At 35.8% G+C, this 14,828-nt stretch overlaps 1 protein-coding gene across 1 annotated transcript in view; it reads right to left on the bottom strand.

Moving 5' to 3' along the window:
- Window positions 1-14,498, bottom strand: part of LOC107755971 (receptor-type tyrosine-protein phosphatase U) — a 200,300-nt gene extending 185,802 nt beyond the window's left edge. Inside the window, exons 1-3 of the mRNA XM_016572938.1 lie at window positions 14,484-14,498; window positions 14,393-14,417; window positions 2,535-2,663 (exon numbers count right to left, since the gene is read on the bottom strand). Of these exons, the coding sequence (XP_016428424.1) occupies window positions 2,535-2,663; window positions 14,393-14,417; window positions 14,484-14,498 (169 nt within the window). The remainder of the gene's footprint in view (window positions 1-2,534; window positions 2,664-14,392; window positions 14,418-14,483) is intronic.
- Between the last annotated feature and the right edge of the window lie 330 nt (window positions 14,499-14,828).

A 14,828-nucleotide genomic window follows, 5' to 3' on the forward strand; every position in this document is an offset into this window, starting at 1 on the left:
TCTATATTTTGAAATTATAAAATCACTATTATAAAATATCAAATCATCAAGAAATCAGATTTTATCAGAATTTTACACTTTTTTTGTGTATGAAGTAAGAAAAGTCACAAAGTGCCTTGAAAATCAAACTTTTCTTCAATTTGCTACTAAATCACACATAATGACTGAAGTTGGTCAGTTCCATATACTAGAAGAATAATGGTACATTTAATAAGAGTGGAGTATATATAGATTTTGCACCCGTTACTGTTGTTAATAAAAGTACATTTTGTATGCATCTTAACTTAAGCTCTGTGCTTTACTGTCAAATCTGTATAAACAATAAACAAAAGAAAAATAAACAAGAAATGAACATGTAATATTATTAGTAAATGCAAAAAATAGTAATTTTATGATTAAATGATCTATATTTTAATACTCCCGCACACCACCCCCAGCGCTACCAAATCTGCTCCTGGCGCCACCATCTGTAGAACTTAGTGGCGCTGGTGCAACTGCTCTCAAATGTTAGTCTGGAGCCCTTTAATTTATAAACAAATATATAAATAGAAAAAAATAAATATATAAATATTTTTTTTTAAATATTTATATTAATGAAAAATGATATATTAAAAAATTAATTAAAATGAATCAAATAAATATTAATATTTTTTCATTTTCATGATAAAATCTCTATATTGATGTTTCTTTAGATTACAGTAGATGAAGAGGTACTTTGTGATTTTGTGTGACAAGTAAGCATTAAAACTGCATTTTTTGACAGTGAATGACAGAGTTTTGAGAGTGAAAGTTTTATATTATATTATATTATATTACACATTATTATTATTTTATTATAAATGTACACTTGTGCACTGCTATATTTGTGGATGTCTACTCATAAAGATTAAGGACAGCCGGCCGTCTCTGTAAATTCCTACTCCTCTGGTAGTCTTTGACCTTCCATTCAAACTGGTATAGATTATAGTGCTTGGCTCACATTCCCCGTGAGATATGCTTTTCACAAGCCTCTCTATCCAGGTCCCCTGTGTTTTACTTCATCGCTGAGAACCTTAGCAAGTTTTTATCTGTTTCATTGTGTCATCGGCATCCTATCTCTCCTCGCATCGAAGTCCTTGCAATTCATCTGTCTCTTTCACTGACTTACCACCGGTGGCCGCCTAATCCAATCACTAGTTCTGCACTTTCTTGCCTCCCTCTGCTTGTTTTGATCTAGTTTCAACAATGGCTCTCAATAAAAGCCCCTTCCCAGCAGGCCGTGCACATCTCTCTGACACGTCCCATTCGGGCTGGGCTACATTTCGAAGAACTCATTGATTGTCGGATTGATTTGTTTCAGGCGGGGCCAAACTCCTAATCACTTCTGTTTCGCCGGTTGACATGGACAGAATAAGACACTGAGAGACGAGAGCTGCTGATGCACTCTTATAGATCAGACTCTTTACCTTTTTTTATATTGCACCTGCTTGTTTTGACTGGACAAAGTTTATTTGCATGTGACCACACATAGTGATTACATCCATGCCAGGGGAATAATTTCCTGCAGCAACCCATTGATAAAATTTGAATATTAGCTACATGTTCCCAGTAGTTCCTGATTTAATGATATCTACACATTTTACACATGAAGTGTTCTTAAAATTTGAATAAAACTACAAAAAAAAAAAAAAAAAAAGCATGCTGCGACAGGGTGCCAGTAGGAAGGCATCTAAGATGGATGGGTTTATTATGGGGTATTATTATTATTAATAATAATAATACAAATGTGAATATAAAATATTGAAATAACATTAATAATTTTATTTTAATAATTTTAATAACAAACGCCTCATTTATTCAATAAATAACATAATAATATTAACAAGGCTGTCAGAAGATGTTGCAATATTAATTGGCAAAGTATAGTTATAATAATAATAATTATAATAAATATGGGATTTTAAAAACAATAATAAAAATATTATATGCATAAAATCATGTAAAGATTACAGTAAGTGTAGCAAAAGGTACTTTATGATTTTGTGTGACAAATAAGCATTAAAACTACATTTTTGATTATCTTTTTGGCGTTTTGTGAAAGTTTTTGGAAGTTTTGAAAATGTACCACTTTATTGCGAATAATACCAACGCAATTTTAAAACAAAATTGATCTTTTGATTGTTACTTTTTTTTAACTTTATTTTTAATAAAATAAATTATTATTATTATTCATAATAAATATAGGCAAATAATAAAATATTAGAATTTTTTATGATATTGCCAAGGTTGCAGGTAGATTTGATTAAATAAAAACACATGAGCTGATATCACACATCTTACACTTGAAACGTTTTTCCAAATAAAACTTCCCCAATTTTTTTTTTATTTTTACAAAACTACAAATAAAACAAGAAAAAAAAAGAAACAGCAAGGGGGCCATCTTTCCGGTTGTCACTGAGGAGGCCAGTAGGAGGAGGTCCACGGTGTGAAACTGTTTGCGACACAGTGTGAAATAAACAGGCAGAATAAGAATGGGCAATGCTGGGCAGACTTACCGCGCAGGAGATCAGAGGTGGAGTGTGGCGAGGCATGATTGCGGAACAGCTGCCAATCAAAGTCATCCTCCTCCCCTTGGCTGAACTCGCACAGACTGGGGTCGGAGTCCTCATCAAACGTGCAGCCCACTGCCGAGAGAAGAGAGAAGCAAAACATGTTATCGGTCTTGATGCAAGTCCGTGACTTCCTCTCATTAAAAACCTTAAACGGCCAGGGATACGTGCTTCCTGCTTAACCTGACAAGTCTCCGTACATGAATTATTAAAATCGTCTGGCCGTATATTTAAAAGCCTCCACGGCAATAACATTTCATATGGACAACATTTGATCCACAATTTGTTGACACTAAAATGTGCATTACAATTTGACTCCTCAATCCTATGGGGTGGTTAATATGGCTGCAGACGGACGTACTAGGACCCCCTGGCCCGACAGCCTAATTAAGCAGCCGTGGGTTATTCGGGGCTCTGTTTCATCATGCGAACCCCTGTGATCTGATTTCTGTTTGTGCAGAGTGAGAGGTGCCAGACTCCACACCCACATACATTTCCAACACCGGCTCTTTAGCCAGACAGCCATTCGCCAAAGCAATCATGTCTCCATTCAAGACACAGCGCTCTCACGCACAACATCTCCAAGGACACACACATACCAGTCACCTCTGCCGATCAATCATCAATACTGACTGAAGATTTACAACACAAACACTGAGATAGACCAATTTATCTGCAAGGACCAGTTACACCGTTGAAGATAACTGTGCATGCTTAATAGTTGTGAATACACTGCCAGCCTTGTCAGTATTATTTTATTCTAATAAAAGTATTTATTTATTAATTCATTCATTTACTAACATAGTACATAAAATTATATTTTATTAATTATTAATATATATATATATTAAACCGTATTATCTGCATTTATATTTATTGCCAGTAAACTGACCAGTGACCACCCTACTCTTTAAAAATAAATCACCACTGGTTGAAAAATCATAATAATTACTACACAAGTCCCATTCAAAAAATGTTCACTTAACAGTTCACAGAAGTTCACAAACTTCCTGTTAGGCCTTGAAAAAAGGGTCAACTAATACTTTAAGCTTTCTGTAACTATTCCAAACTATTATTCTAATCCATCAGGGACTTCTTAAACTTCTCAGCCTGCAACTAATTTCAGTTCCACATTACATTTAATACGCAGCACATTCGCAACCCCAGGGCAGCGGCTTAATGTGCCACAGCCTGAGCACCTCGCCTCATCTGCTGTGGTCCCTCACATTAGCCGTGTAGGGTAAGAAAAAGCGGGCAGCGGTGGGCAGTCCACAAATCCCAGTCACGTGCTGCTGACTTGAGCCAAGTCAAAGCAGACGGGGCAGAGGGGAGAGAAACCATGCAGGCAATGGCTTTAACAATAACTGTGACATCAAGGTGACCCTCATAGCTGACTGCCTCATTACTGCCACCTCTGGGGCTGCCCCCACAATGGACAAATGGTTTTACATCTGGCTAGTACAAAAAATTGGTTGCTTGCTTTTTTAATTTCAAAGGCATCTGTGCTTGCATAACAGATGCTTAATTGGGTTTCAGTAGTAGTTTCATTGTAGCCAACCTAAAGTTCTTTATGAGTTATTATTAACTACTGTGCAATATATATATATATATATATATATATATATATATGTATATATTTTTTTTTTTTTTATAAAGACATTAATACATTTATTCAGAATGGAACCATTAAACTGATTAAAAGTAACAGTGAAGACATTTATGTTACAAAATAATTTTATTTAAAATAAATGCAGTTTTAACTTTCTATTCATCAAAGAATACTGAAAAAAAGTATCAGTTTCCATAAAAATATTAAGCAGCATAACTGTTTTCAACATTGGTAATCAAAAGAAACGTATGTATGGAAGAAATCAGTACAGAAATAGCTATGTAAGTTTAAGACAAGACTCAAAACAATAATAAATTATAAATATTGTAAAATTATATTCACAGCTGGATAAATTGAATTCTATATTAACACAAATTTGTGACTTCACCTAGCAATTGTAAACAACCTACCATTACAGTATACCAATACCAGAAGTGTCAAAACAAAATCCTTCCCATTATAATCAATCCATGACTCACAAGTCTGAATCAGAGAAATGACTCATACTTACTGAACAACAAGTACCAAAAATGTTTAGCATATGGTTAAGCCTATTTACAGCCATCTCACTACTCAAAAACACTAAAAAGATTCATAAATGGAATACATAAGAATTAGAATTGCATAATTGTTGAGTGGAATCTGAATCAGAACCAGAATCATTACATTTCTTGCAAATTTGATCCCTATTACTCATGTGAGCCAGTATATCTGAGAGAACAAATGAAGGAGAGAAACTTCCCAGAGCTTCTGTCCCAGTAGGTTTCATTTACGCCGTTCGCTAACAGCTCAGCACAGGGATCCGTTTCTGTAGGAGCGGGAAAAGATACCAAAGCTGACAAACTGAGTCCTTGTTTAGGTAATTACTCCTCTCCTACCAAAGCCAAAGACATTTGAGACATTCTGAGCAGATCCTGAGAGAAACGTGGAACGCCCAGCTTTTCTTTCCATCAGTACACATCATTTTGAAAGCAAGCACAAACGATTTACCATCATGACTGAACAACAATAATCAAGTCCTCCTCTCTGCTCCCCATAGCCCCTTGCCTCAGCCTCGTCATAACTGCCTTCAATAAGTAATTACAATATAATTTGGCACAGCAGCAACACAACACAGAGAAAACATCAGGCTTGAGCCACTGCCAGGGTTGAAAGCCCCTTGGCTAGAGAGCATAGAGGCTTTTGTGTGTACAGGCTCATCCGCTTGTTTTGTTTATTAATGTGAACAAGTTCCCTTTGGAGAGTTAGGCTGTTATTAGCCTTTATTAAAATTTTGAAGAATTGGCTTGTCTGAGCCCTCTAAGGACATACCAATGAATCCTGATGAATTCAGGCTATCAATAGCTTAAAACCTACGGATGAAGAATCAGATTCATTTCAATCCTATTCTCTCTCTCTCTTTTTTTTATATGCTTTTAACCAATTTACTGTCAACAGATGGTATTACACAGATAATGTTCTGTTGCTGATTTCATGACAGTATATCTTGTAGCAGAAGGATATGTCTTAATTAATTTACTTAATTAAATAACATTTTAATGAAATATGTTTTAAATATTATGTACAAACCATTTTAAAAATGTCTGTGATTATTGGTGGGGATTTTTCAGTGATTTTTCCTGTAGATTACATCAATACACCAGTAGGTGGTCACATGAAACTAGTCACTGAGCAAGTCATTGATTCATTCAGTTCTGTGATTCATTTGAAACACTGAATAATTTTAGAAACAAATCAAGTAACTCTTTAAAGGAGTCATATGATGCTATTTTAAAGATCATTATTTTGTGTATTTGGTGTAACAGAATATGAGCAGTTTTAGGTAGGCATGGTTGACTCTTAACTTTTATAAAGAATATCTCTTTGGATTTGAGACTTTAGTCTTTGCAAATTTACAGATCTTCTTTATGCACCAAGAGCTTGTAACACTCCAAAGAGAAAGGAAAACTTGAAATCGCATCATATGACCCCTTTAAGAGTGGCCCAGAGAATCACAGGAAGTGACTGTCTAAATCTGAGTCATCAAATTGTTCACTCAAACGATTAGCTCAAAATCATGGAATCAATCAAGAAATGACCCTTAAAAAGTATGCTCAATGTAGTATGAATGTGTATAGTATGTAGTGTATAGTATAATCTAGACATACTATATTCACCATGTTGTCATTGTCATGTGACCTACCAGTGTTAGTTGCGTCATTTCACTGCCATTCACAAGTCCTCTCCTTTGCCTCATGCGATAGTAAAAGTGTCCATTGGAAGCAAATTCGCCAGAAGTTCTATGCTAGAACTTTTCATCTACTGTTTAATAAATACTGTGAATTTGGACATTCTATTCCTTTCGCATACAATTTTACTGCTATTATAATAGTAGGGAATTATGTGATTTTGGGTGCAGTCATTGAATCATTTACTCAACCAAGTCGTTTAAAAAAAAACACCACTGTGCACACACAAAAGATGCACAACAGTTTATTTTGTGCTGGCTTCACTGAAACTATTTTGTCGGCAATGCCAAAATAGATAGTAACTGTCAATCCAGTGTCAAAAATGTAAGTTAACTAATTTAAACTTTTTGTTTATTGAACTGTTTTCTAAAAGCACATCTGAATCACAGTACTCTGACCATATTGCAAAATAGATCAACAAAGGGAACAAAATATTTTGATAGCTACAGAAAAGAAAAATATGCTAGAGAAAACAACCTACCTATTTAAGCATCAAACAGATAGTGTTATCATGTTTTGCTTTGGGAACACCAAAAACTTTTTTGCTAAAGATGTAACTACACCTCAACTGAAACCCAGAAGCAATGATACCGATCAAAGTACTAAATCTGACGCCATGGATCTGCTGTAAACAGTACAGATTTAATCTGTACCACAAAATGTTGTGTCTTTAGAGGTTGTAAGGATCTGCTTGCTAGCTATCTGGGGTTCTACTACTGAAAAAAGAGCAGGGACAAGACAAATAGGATGTTGTCAGAGGATCAGGGGAATGTCTCAGATTTATCTAGAGCAGTAATGTTAGAGAGAGATATCTAGAGCAGTAATGTTAGAGAGAGGCAATTTGTTTAACAATGCTTCCAGGTTAGCACTACCTTGCCAAGGGATATTTAAAGTGTGTCCCACTTTGAAATGTGCATCCTATCTGAACCTCAACTTGCCTTCTGAGTTTTATTTTTTCATAAATTAGATTCTTCTCCCCAGACATGTTCTCATGAGGTTTGTGACATCCCTCACCACCTCGTCCTTCAATTGAGTTAGTGTGCCATACGTTGAGGCCTAGCTTTAGCATTAGCAGCAAATTCCTGAAGTGTAAAATAAATCAATAAATCAACAAAACAAAATAGGTAACAAAATAGCAATAGATGGATTTTATTCACCTTTGAATAATTGAAAAGTTGTGAAAAATAATTTTCTTTGTCAGTATTTTTCCAGTAAAAAGGTTTCATCTACATTGATTATATTTATATATTTGATTTGATAAGATAATTTGACCTATTTCCAGAAAATATGCATATTCTCTGTTGTGCGACACTTTAGCATGACATGAAAATTCAAGATGCAATGAAGTCATACTGCATGTCAGTAAGCCAAAAACAAAACGACTGCATCCCAAATGCAGTTTAGCACATCATCCACATCTTTTTTATACACACACATATGCAGGCATCCACGCTGTGACTGTGTAACATTCTGTTTGGTCAGTTGTCGCCTGCCACCAATGGTTAACATAATCCCAACTGCCAAATGTGGTACAAAAACGTGAGTTTCCTATATTTTCCTGAAAAGTTTTCCTGTTAAAAACAACTCTCTGTAACTGAAAAATGATTTGTTGTCATTAACAGCCCAACATGATGGTCCTTTTGCTGAGCTAACTCATTTTTAACCAAGGCTAAGTAATTTATGGGATTTGAAATTAATTAGTTTCTTTGCCTCTCTCCTCAAAGAGCACCAGCTCTTTGATTTACATCTTGTGAGTACTTAGAGAAGACGCCACTCCATACGAACTAGCTTTTAGCTTCCCCGTGCTTTTGCCAGCCGTTGAAACCCGCTCCTGTGCTAATCAGACATTCCCTCACTGCTTAGGCACGTGGCTGAAATGTGCTGCGGCTGTCTGGGCCTCAGCCTAGCTCCTCCGCTAGCCTCATTAGCATCCTGGCGCACAGCCCCAAACCAAGTATCAAGACAAAGACAAACCGTGTTTCTGTTGAGCAGGGAAGTCTCTCGCCACTCTACTGCAAGGCCATTCATCCTTTCTTAGAACTCACAATGAATGCATTTAATTTCCTACCCCTGGATTTAATGAGGGAGTCCAAACTCACACAGTGCCAGCCATACAGAGTGGAGGAAGTATCACAGATTCTTTCCATAATGCATGTAACAATGAGCCAAAGATAGATGTGCTACTGTAGACTAGCACTTTGTGAAAAATACAATGACCTTATTGGGTCTTATCATAGTGCCACCGAAGTGCAAGCAACCGGAATGGCTGATGCGCTGAATCCCGAACATACTTCATGGTTGGCCACAACGCAACACTTAACTTGAGAGCAGCAATGTAATCCAAAAACTGGCCGAAAATATATATTAAAAATACTAATTAAGCCAAAAACTCACTCAATCAATTATTCCAAGGTTGTTATTATTAACTAAAACTGCAGCAAAACTAATTTGTAAAATTTTAATTTCAGTCATTCAAAGCTGAAATAAATACAATATAATAATAAAATGTCAATATAAAAAGTATAATAGTAAAATATAAATAACATATGGAAAACTCAAAAAACTGTCTAGGCAACTAACTGAAATAAAATAAGTTTAAGAACTAAAATTACTAAAATTGAATAAAAATTAATTAAAAACTAATAAAAATGACAGAAGCAACTTGAATTTAAATGCAAAAATTTAAATATAAAAACAAAATCTAATTTAAAATATTGATAAATATTATAATAGCATATAAATAATAGTACAATGACACAGATTAATTTATTCACTGATTCAACCAATTCATAAAGAGTCATTCATTCAGGAATCACTGGTCATGTTGTATGTTTTTGATTCACGGAACAGAACCAGCTCATGAGAGTCATTTGTTAAAGAATTGGTCTACAATTGTCACGTTTTATGTTTTTGATTCAGTGGCTCAAAAACTTTACATGATGCATGATACTGATTTACTAAGCAGAACCAGATAAAAAAAAATATATATATATATATATATATATATAATTTATCAGGGAATCATATAAATCATATTAGGGATTTCCTGGAGCGTCATGAGTTCTATCACTTCTGTGATGTTTATGTTTATGTGGAGTTTCTGTACGAGGGCACCCTCCGGCTTCCAGTATGAATGAAACAGACATTAAATGTGTTTATAGCACTCAATAATGGCCAATCCATCCTATTTTGGGGTAAAAATTGGAAAAGTAATACTTCTGTCAAAAGAAATTTGAAGTAGACATATGATAATCCTTGTTTTTCTCCAGTGTACAGGAGTTTTTATTCATTTATTTGTTTTAATTGTTGAAAACCATGGTTAAAATACTGAGGTATGTTTTGAACAGTGAGGTAACTGTATTGTTGCATCCCTACCAAGAATACTGATTACGTTGCTGTTGTTAGCTGTAACTGTTATTTAGTGTTAAATTATTGTAGTTGGGTTAGGTGGCTTAAGTTTTATTGTGAATTTGTTTTGTAAATTTGTTGTGTTGTGTATTTACTTTACTTTAAACTTTTAATATGTTGTTCAATTTAAAGATTTATTTAAAAAAAAAAAAAGCCATTCTTTTATGTTATAAATTAGGTTTAAAATTATCGATTTGGAAAGTATCGTAAAAAGCCCAAACGATACACAACCCTAATCAAAATACACGTGCTATGATTTTGATTTACTAAAAATAACTGGCCCCAAAAAAATCGCTTGTTCTGCAATCTGACCCCATTTGTTGGGCTGCATGACTTTGTGACATTAATCTTTGTTAAAAGATTAATTCGTTCAGCAATCTGACTCCACTGGTTGCGACCTATGATATTTAAAAAAAAAATTAAAGTATCTCAAAAGATTCTGTTATTTGCCAATTTGATTTCACTGGTACACTCTATGATTATGATCTGCTAAAAGAATCACTCATTCGAGAATCAGACTATACTGGCCGTGCTGCATGACTATGCATCTGTCATGATGAGTGTTACACAACAAACACGTATGAAGAAGTCAACTTACCTGTAGCAAAAACAGAATAAGTTCAATTAACCAGAGAGCCACAAGGGCATTTTACCTCATTACCTCAACCATTGTAATGTTTAATGACAAGGATAAACTTTAAATGCAAACATTTTAGGGTCACCATCTAAAAAGTTTAGCTGAAAAATTCCAGATTCCCGTTATGTATTTGCTCAACTCAATAAGGTTGAGAAACATGTTAGCACCTGAGGCTAAGAGGAAGAAGGCACTCCTGAGACAGCCATCACCAAATCCAAATGAGAAGTCTGTCTGGCAGCGCATTCACAGACTTTACAGACCCAGACCGACTGTCGGAATACGAATTAAGAAGATGCATCATTGGGATCTCATTGGCTGGAGCCCAGATTGGGCAGAGCTCATCCTTGCACCTGCAGGACTTCCTGTGTCAATACAGCTGCTGCAGGTCAATAGCTGTGGATTGAGACCTACTGAACTCCTCAGTAACAGGAAGTGGCTGCAAGTCGTAATATTCTGAGCAAGAACTGCCAGTTTAGAACTTTGCCAGAAGTATAGCTCATAGGCAGAAAGCCTGTCTGGAGGTTAATAGACATTTTCAAAAAGCTGTTTTGTTCCATTTTCATATCAGTGGGGTACTAATGTTTTATTGCATTCTCAGCTTGCAAGTGCACCTGTACTCGAATTTATTTGAAGTTTCTTTGCAAAAACTTGTCCTCTTAAAGGCTAATTTGTCAAGTGTGACAGTCATTTTGCGTTTAAAGTAGCTCTTTCTAATAAGCATCTGCAGGTATCTGGACTGGTGTGAAATTATGTTCATGTCATACAGTGACTCGTGTATTTATTCTTTCCCATTCCCTACTACGCTAATCTTTTGTCTCTGATATTGCACTCCACCTAGGAGCACAGCGACTTTGAAAAATGACAATATATTATTTAAAAACCGCATAATGCAGGAAGCTGAGGATATCAATGCTCCGCCAAAATGCTTCCTTATAAAACAAAGTTAAAGGGTTAGTTCTCCCAAAATGAAAATTCTGTCATTAATTACTCACCCTCATGTCGTTTCAAACCCGTAAGACCTTCGTTCATCTTCGGAACACAAAGTAAGGTATTTTTGATGGAATCTGAGAGCTGTCTGACCCTGCATAGGTGAAGAAGAGTGTCACATAATCCATGTGACATCAGTGGTTCAACCGCAATTATACGAAGCTACGAGAATGCTTTTTGTGTAACCCTTTAAGTGCACTGATCTCAGACTCATTTTGAATTATAAAGTTTATTGTTAAATTGTTAAATACCCTGCCTCCACTACATAGTTTGTCACATCATTAGAAGTGTTTGATCACCACATTTGAGTTATCATTGCAAAAAATGTGTTTATGTGTATAAGGTATGTTTTGAACAGTGAGGTAACTGTATTGTTGCATCCCTACCAAGAATACTGATTACGTTGCTGTTGTTAGCTGTAACTGTTATTTAGTGTTAAATTATTGTAGTTGGGTTAGGTGGCTTAAGTTTTATTGTGAATTTGTTTTGTAAATTTGTTGTGTTGTGTATTTACTTTACTTTAAACTTTTAATATGTTGTTCAATTTAAAGATTTATTTAAAAAAAAAAAAGCCATTCTTTTATGTTATAAATTAGGTTTAAAATTATCGATTTGGAAAGTATCGTAAAAAGCCCAAACGATACACAACCCTAATCAAAATACACGTGCTATGATTTTGATTTACTAAAAATAACTGGCCCCAAAAAAATCGCTTGTTCTGCAATCTGACCCCATTTGTTGGGCTGCATGACTTTGTGACATTAATCTTTGTTAAAAGATTAATTCGTTCAGCAATCTGACTCCACTGGTTGCGACCTATGATATTTAAAAAAAAAATTAAAGTATCTCAAAAGATTCTGTTATTTGCCAATTTGATTTCACTGGTACACTCTATGATTATGATCTGCTAAAAGAATCACTCATTCGAGAATCAGACTATACTGGCCGTGCTGCATGACTATGCATCTGTCATGATGAGTGTTACACAACAAACACGTATGAAGAAGTCAACTTACCTGTAGCAAAAACAGAATAAGTTCAATTAACCAGAGAGCCACAAGGGCATTTTACCTCATTACCTCAACCATTGTAATGTTTAATGACAAGGATAAACTTTAAATGCAAACATTTTAGGGTCACCATCTAAAAAGTTTAGCTGAAAAATTCCAGATTCCCGTTATGTATTTGCTCAACTCAATAAGGTTGAGAAACATGTTAGCACCTGAGGCTAAGAGGAAGAAGGCACTCCTGAGACAGCCATCACCAAATCCAAATGAGAAGTCTGTCTGGCAGCGCATTCACAGACTTTACAGACCCAGACCGACTGTCGGAATACGAATTAAGAAGATGCATCATTGGGATCTCATTGGCTGGAGCCCAGATTGGGCAGAGCTCATCCTTGCACCTGCAGCACTTCCTGTGTCAATACAGCTGCTGCAGGTCAATAGCTGTGGATTGAGACCTACTGAACTCCTCAGTAACAGGAAGTGGCTGCAAGTCGTAATATTCTGAGCAAGAACTGCCAGTTTAGAACTTTGCCAGAAGTATAGCTCATAGGCAGAAAGCCTGTCTGGAGGTTAATAGACATTTTCAAAAAGCTGTTTTGTTCCATTTTCATATCAGTGGGGTACTAACGTTTTATTGCATTCTCAGCTTGCAAGTGCACCTGTACTCGAATTTATTTGAAGTTTCTTTGCAAAAACTTGTCCTCTTAAAGGCTAATTTGTCAAGTGTGACAGTCATTTTGCGTTTAAAGTAGCTCTTTCTAATAAGCATCTGCAGGTATCTGGACTGGTGTGAAATTATGTTCATGTCATACAGTGACTCGTGTATTTATTCTTTCCCATTCCCTACTACGCTAATCTTTTGTCTCTGATATTGCACTCCACCTAGGAGCACAGCGACTTTGAAAAATGACAATATATTATTTAAAAACCGCATAATGCAGGAAGCTGAGGATATCAATGCTCCGCCAAAATGCTTCCTTATAAAACAAAGTTAAAGGGTTAGTTCTCCCAAAATGAAAATTCTGTCATTAATTACTCACCCTCATGTCGTTTCAAACCCGTAAGACCTTCGTTCATCTTCGGAACACAAAGTAAGGTATTTTTGATGGAATCTGAGAGCTGTCTGACCCTGCATAGGTGAAGAAGAGTGTCACATAATCCATGTGACATCAGTGGTTCCATTTTGGTGCCATTTTGGAGAATATCTGCTGGACGTAAACAACGTATGCTTGTTCTGTGTCAGCTGTGTCAAACGGATTCCGTTCAGATCAAATCACAACAACATAAGAAACAGATCCGGCATGACGCAGCTGACACAGAACAGCATATGCTGTTTACGTCCAGCGGATATTCTCCAAAATGGCACCAGGGTGATGCGGAGGAGACGAATTGTTGAATAAAGTCGTTTTTTTTTTTTCTTTTGCGCACAAAAAGTATTCTCGTAGCTTCGTATAATTGCGGATGAACCACTGATGTCACATGGATTATTTTACAGATTTCCTTGCTACGTTTCTGGACTTGGGAACATTTGAGTTACGTTGCCATCTATGCAGGGTCAGACAGCTCTCAGATTCCATCAAAAATATCTTAATTTGTGTTCCGAAGATGAACGAAGGTCTTACGGGTTTGAAACGACATGAGGGTGAGTAATTAATGACAGAATTTTCATTTTTGGGTGAACTATCCCTTTAAGCATATAGATTTCAAAGAAGGGTGGTGAACACTTTACAACAGTGTTTCTCAATCCCATTTTTTGGGGATCCCCAACAACACTGCACGTTTTAGGATTTCTCCTCTATTTAACACACATGACATGATTAGAATTTCTCATTATAGGGTTCTACATGACCTGGATGTGGAGTTTCAGATTAGTTAGGCCTCTAAAATGTACAGTGCTGGAAGGCTGCCAGGAGCAGAATTGCAAAGACCTGCTGTAGAATGGTCTGTAAGATGCTCCAGTCAATGGGATGCCAATCAGATGAGCGCTTGAGGCTTCGCTCCTATGAAACAAACACAAACTTTAGCTGGTAACATCTCAGAGCATGCAATGCACCAAGCATGCTGATGAAAAAAGGGATTTGTGAATCTTATGATGCACAAAGTGGGTAAAAACTAAAGTCTATGGTCAGGCAGAAATGTATGAAATTCAACTCCACTATTGCTCCTTAAAGAAGTACACAAACTGATTTTGCTTTCTGTGATTCATTTAATCACAGTCTGGAAAAAAAAGTTTTTTATGCTACAAAAAGACCAATGTCATTCAAAAATAGTTCTCAGCTTGTTATTTTGAACTTTCTATTCAAAGAAGCCTGGGGAAAATATGTATCACTCTTTCCACAAAAAATATTAAGCAGCACAACTGTT

Source organism: Sinocyclocheilus rhinocerous, unplaced genomic scaffold (genome assembly GCF_001515625.1).
Source record: "Sinocyclocheilus rhinocerous isolate Xijiao unplaced genomic scaffold, SAMN03320098_v1.1 scaffold11, whole genome shotgun sequence".
In the NCBI taxonomy this organism is placed as follows: domain Eukaryota; kingdom Metazoa; phylum Chordata; class Actinopteri; order Cypriniformes; family Cyprinidae; genus Sinocyclocheilus; species Sinocyclocheilus rhinocerous.